Here is a 5786-nt window from a genome sequence, read left to right as displayed (position 1 = left end):
AATGCATGCTATGTGCTCCGGGTAAGAGGAGGAAGAAACCCTCCTGAACTATTTGCAGTTCATCCTTGTGGGAATGTGACCTAAGCAGTTACCACAAAGCAGCTGACATGCAATTCACAAGCCTGATTTTACTCACAGTAACTTGGCTGTGTCATTAGGTTTTTCTTTCATTTGAGCTGAATACTCATGTGTCACTCATGTAGTATTCTGAAGGCTGTTCTGATGTGGATCATCCTAAATAAACAAGTAGTACAACCATACTTCTCCAGTGCTTTGATTGATGTCTTTTCAGTTGACCTGCTTTTCCAAATTGCAGTAGTTCAGTTGAAGTTGTTTGTGTTGGGTTATGCCAGCCATTGTTTGAGGTCTTTCCTGTCACAAAGTCCCAATTGTCTTTTGGGTGAAAAAGCAGGAATTACAGTAGGGTATTTAATTTTTCCTCTGTTTTATTGAAAAATTCTGATGCCTTTGTGCTTGAAGTAGAAATTAGTTCATAAAAGGGCAATCACATAGAGGTGCCATTTGATGTCCCTAGATGTAACAGGGAGTTGTGGCTAAATTCACAAGCTTCTAAAAATGGGTTGTGTAGTAAAGCTTGTTGCAAGTTGTGATTCTTTAATTTTACATTCTCTTTGGATTGGTTTTACCACAAATGTGTAGCTTCAAGTTCAGATCAGACATTTTAACTACAAAAATCCATTTTGCATCACGAGAGGAAAATCTGAGCTGGAAGCCTGCAGGGAGGAAGGGCACAAGGGGAACATCCCAGTTTCTCTCTTTCATCATGATATGATGAACAAGATGTCTTCAGAAATTCATTCCCCTGCTCAGAGGTGAGACTAGAATTCTGCCTCTAGCATGGCATGTCAAAGTCACTTCAATATGAGTGGTATTTTTTTTGAATGAGTGCTAATAAATCTGAACTACTAGTGCAGTGCCATTTAAAATGGGACATTGGTTCATTTTGTTTTGGTCTTAAAAGAGGCTGTATAGGAATGGGGGAGTTGAAAGCTGGAAAGTGTTCAAGACATAATGTCAAGTTTTATTCAAGACATAAGACCAAATCAAGAAATTGTGGTCTTATGTCTTGAATAAAACTTGAAAGTGTAACTTTATTAATCTTTTAATGAAATTAAAAAAGTGAAGGGGCACTAGAGCAACTGTAAGGCCTGTGTGTGTGCATATATGAGAAGTCATAAGAGAAGCACAAAACAGAGGCCAGAATATGCCACAGAAGGAGTGTGGATCAAACTGCAGCTATTCATGGAAAAACAGAGAAGTGAAAGTGTGCTAGGGAATCTTGGAAATTAAGTAGGAAAAAAAAAAGTACTTGGGAACTACTGTTTCTTTGGATCATTTTCCTTTATTGTGCAACAGAGCAGTAGCCAGGCAACAGATGATAAGAAACTGTTGCATCCAACAAGCTGGACTGAAACACAGAACATTTGGGTTTGCATCTAATCTATTGCAGTGTTTTCTTTCCCTTGGGGGAATCCTATCTTGAGATGAATATGAAGGGAGGCTCCATTCAACTGGCACACAACTTTAATTCCCATGACATTTCAGTGCTTAACTTTGCAATTAAAATATTCCTTGAATGTGTTTGAGTGTGTAATGTGAACTTTTGTCTAGAGGTAGTTTTTCATCTCATGAAGTAAGAACGATTTTGTAGGAATAGAAGGCTATTCTCATGTATATTTCACATCTGTTCATTATTTTAGGTACGAGTAGGTGAAGTGGGTGGCAATACTCTTGGATTTTTTGACTGCCAGTTTAGTCCAGATGGTTCGATGATCATCGCTCATGCTTTCCATGGAGCACTACACCTTTGGAAACAGGATACAGTAAATAAGGTACATTGGTTTGTTTGTTAGTAGTATTACTTAAAAGAATTGTACTTTTAAGTCATTTGAGGTAAACTTCTGTTATGAAAACTATTATTCTGTTATTCTGTAACAGTATAATTTAAAATTAGTGATTGAAATAGTCCTTTCCTGAATGTAATATTCTGTAGGAGTCTAATTCCTGCACAGAAGGAAGGTTGAAATCCTCCAGGCTCTAAACCCTGTTTCTTACCTGTTGGGATCATGAAGTCAGTTGAATAGCTTGAACTGCTTTGTGGTTGTGCTTTATTCACAGCTGAGCAAATAACACAAGTTTCAGATGGGAGCAATACATCAGTACTTTTGTCTTTTCAGCCTCTCTTGAGTTCTAATAATTTGCTACTTACCAATATCTTTTTCTTACTTGCTTAATAAGCACATTTGTAGTTTTATTTTGCTTAGAATATCCCAACCAGTCAAATGAAAAACTCCTTACTTCTTTGTGGAACTCTTTTCATAGAAAGAATGGACTCCAGAAGTTGTGATTTCAGGACATTTTAACAGTGTAGAAGATGTGAAGTGGGATCCAGAAGGAGAGTTTGTCATCAGCGTGGGCTTTGATCAAACTACAAGGCTCTTTGCTCCGTGGAAAAGGAAGGAAGAAACAGAGGTATGATCTTCAAAGATTTTGTGAGTGTGGTTAAGGGGGATTGGTCACTCCTGAGTTTGGAATGAGTTGTGTGAATATAACTCAAACCTTAAAGTTCCCCAAGCGATGATCTGTTTAAAACTGCTTGGTTTGGTAATTGAGTTTGTGCTATTTTCACTTCAAAAATATTAGTGTCAGAGTTTTTGCAATCACACAGTATGATTGCAGTTCAATCCTGAGTCCATGCCCAGATTACCTTCAGTAAGTGTTCTCCCAGAGTCTTGGAAAACAGGCTCTGCAGTAATTCAGAAGGAGGAATACACGACTGGTACTGATAACCACCTATTGCAGTGTTTAACAATTGGCTGCGCTGCTGCAGGTAATAATAAAGAAACTCAACTTCGGTTGCGCTTTTTTACACGAACTTAATCTAAACAAAGTTCTCGCTGTATTTTTTTACATGTATTTGTTAATGACTCAGTTTTCCTGGAATGATTATCTGAACTACATGTGTGCAGCTGATGCCTGTCCTGTTTTAACCCCCAGCCAGCAACTAAGGACCCCACAGCTGCTTGCTCACTCCTCCTGCATTGGACTGGGGGAAGGTCTGTGTATGAATGCAGAAGTTCTTGTTTCTTGTTTCTCATGAATTTTTCTCCTCTACAAATACAACCTTTTCTGGCAGAACAGTACCAATATTCCATTCAGGAAACTGGCAGAAACTAGACTGACTGTAGTCATATAAGGCCCTGTGCTATTGGTTGGGGAGGCTGTTATAGCTGTCTCATCAAAGCTTCTGTAATGTAGATCAGTACAGGAAGACTGATGTTTCTGAGAGAGTGAATTTGCCATCAGTTCTTTGATTTCCTTCTTCCAGGCCACACAGGAGTGGTGGCAATCCCATTTCAAGAGCTGCGTTTTGTCTTGTGTTGTAGGAAGGATATTTCCAGTTTCCTTTCGTGCTTTTTATCCTAATCTCCACTCAGGAGGGTACATTAAATATATCAAAACAAAGTTCAAGACAAGCATGTGATTTAAGTTGGCAGCATTCAAGGGTTGTCAATGTCACTTTCTCTGACCTACTGAAGTACCACTCTTTATTATGTATGCTGCTTGCTAAATTTTAATCCTGTCTTTTGAAAGAACTGATCTTTGTGTGATTTACCTGCACAGCTCACCCTGAAACTTTTGAATCAATCAATTTAGCAGAGTGATTGCAGTCTTCATATCTAAATATGGCATGAACTGAATTCTTGTACTTTGACTTCCTGCTAATTTGACCAGGTGTAAATCTGAGTAGTTTCAATATTTGCTGCTGCATGAGGTGTGGAAGAAAGCCTTAGCATCCTTTTTGGATGGATGAAGTGGAGGGTTGGAATAGAAATGGGTCATTTGAAGAGATTTATTCAGGACTTCTGAACCGTGGAAAAGTTTTTAGTTCTGCTGCTTATGAACTTGGATAACACAGGCTTTTAAAATGCCTTACTTTCTTTATCACATTGAGTTTAGCATCTGAAAAATTACAACAGGTGACATCTGATGTTTGTCTTAATAAGACACAATGGATGTTTATGGAAAGTTAGTATTACAGCTCATGTTTTTCCCTATAAAAGAAACAAAGTGTTGAATGCAAATAAGCATCCTTTCTTAAAGTCTTAGTTCTGATATCAGAATATCAGATAAGAGGGATAACCATCACCTTCAATTTGTCATGCAAATTTCTGGATTTTTCTGGAAGAAGCTTATTGCATGACTTATATAGCCCTCTCTTTGTTTGAGGTTTGAGTTTTTTTGTGTTGTATGCAAAGATGTACCCAGTAAAGGGTAAGAAGGGCTTGTTGCGCTGTTTGATTTTATCTTTTTTTTACAAATGCATGCCTTTTTCCTCACTGAAAAATAATCAAGCCCTTGTGAAATCATGGGGTTTTGTAGGATGTCTCAAATTCCCATTCAGGTCCTATCAGAAACTTCAACATTCAAAACTCAATTGAGTTTCTAGGGTGGTATGTGCAGTTTACAGTCAATATATTGCCTTTCCTTACACTCATATGATATCTAGTCTTGGCTACAGGCATTGGAATACTGAAGTAGTCTAAGTTATTTCAATTGTTTCTGGTTCTGCTAGCTCAACTCAAAAGTACACACTGGATTTTTCCAACTGAAGTATCATCTGAGTGAAATAGCAAATGACACTTAGAATCTATTATGGTTTTGTCAGTTTTTTGCAAAGCTTCTATTAAATGGTCTCACTTGAATAAAGTATTTGAAGAAAAGAGGGAAGGAGGAACCTGTAGCCTGCTGACAGCAATGCTGCTGTTCTTTGTGAAAGACAGATGAAGGAAGCAGGATAAATATCACTACCTTTCTTAGGTCTTTCAGACCTACAGTCTTGGAAGTAGTAGGATACAAACCTCTTTTTGCTTAGGCAAATTGTGTTCTATTCTTGACTGTCTAGCATGAAGTAGTCACAGTAAGTGCCTTAAACACATCCATGCAGGGACACAGTTTACTAATTACTGGAATGGTTTGGTGGAAAAAGAAGATTCAACTGATGTATGTGAGCACCAGTTTTATGCACATCAGTAGAAGGCTGCTCTTAACTTTGCTTTGTGTTAATAAATTCAGCAAGTAGAGTAGTGGTGCTTTTTTGGAACTTTAAATTGTGCTGTTTCTCTGTTTAAGAATTGTGTTTTCACTGTGTGTCTGCTCATTTTTAGGTAACATGGCATGAAATTGCCAGGCCTCAAGTGCACGGATACGACCTGCGCTGTCTGGCGATGATAGGCCGGTTTGAGTTTGTGTCAGGAGCAGATGAAAAAGTGCTTCGAGTTTTCCGTGCTCCCAAGAACTTTATAGAAAACTTCAGTAACATCACTGGTATCCCAATGGAGAAGCTCTGCTCCCGTGTAAGTGTGCTAAAGCAATGCTACACGAAGAGAATGCTGTTAGATGTAAAATAAATAATACTTCAGAAAATGTCAGATTGCACTAAACTTTGTAAAAATTCTTTTACTTGTACTGAAACTATAACCTCATTTTCCTTTCTCTTCTGCTTGCTTACATGTGTGTTGTTTCATATGTATTTTTATGGTGTTGTTATATGAAACAGGTTCTATTTGAAACCAAACAAGACCTTGTGTCAAAAGATTGAAAAGAGCGTGAGTAACTTTTAGGTAACTCAAACTGTGCGCACTTGGGGATGAAGCAAACAATGAAGCCTGTTGGTGTATTTCCCCTTAATTTAAGGGTGTAGTAGTCTTGCCTAGTTCTAATTATTGTTGTGTGGTTATGTGTTGGTATTACTATTTTTTTTT

General features: G+C 37.9%; 1 protein-coding gene across 1 annotated transcript; it reads left to right on the top strand.

The window, feature by feature from the left end:
• Positions 1–740: 740 nt before the first annotated feature.
• LOC115949333 (elongator complex protein 2-like) lies at positions 741–5378 on the top strand (the record flags this gene model as incomplete). The annotated part of the gene is made up of 4 exons (XM_031065858.1): positions 741–833; positions 1722–1853; positions 2344–2493; positions 5190–5378. Coding segments are annotated over exons 2-4 (402 nt in total), but the record flags the coding sequence as incomplete, so codon positions are not given.
• Between the last annotated feature and the right edge of the window lie 408 nt (positions 5379–5786).

This window comes from Geospiza fortis, unplaced genomic scaffold (assembly GCF_000277835.1).
Source record: "Geospiza fortis unplaced genomic scaffold, GeoFor_1.0 C13938907, whole genome shotgun sequence".
In the NCBI taxonomy this organism is placed as follows: Eukaryota; Metazoa; Chordata; class Aves; order Passeriformes; family Thraupidae; genus Geospiza; species Geospiza fortis.
Note: the sequence above shows the minus strand (reverse complement) of the source record. Positions and strands in the feature narration are given on the sequence as shown.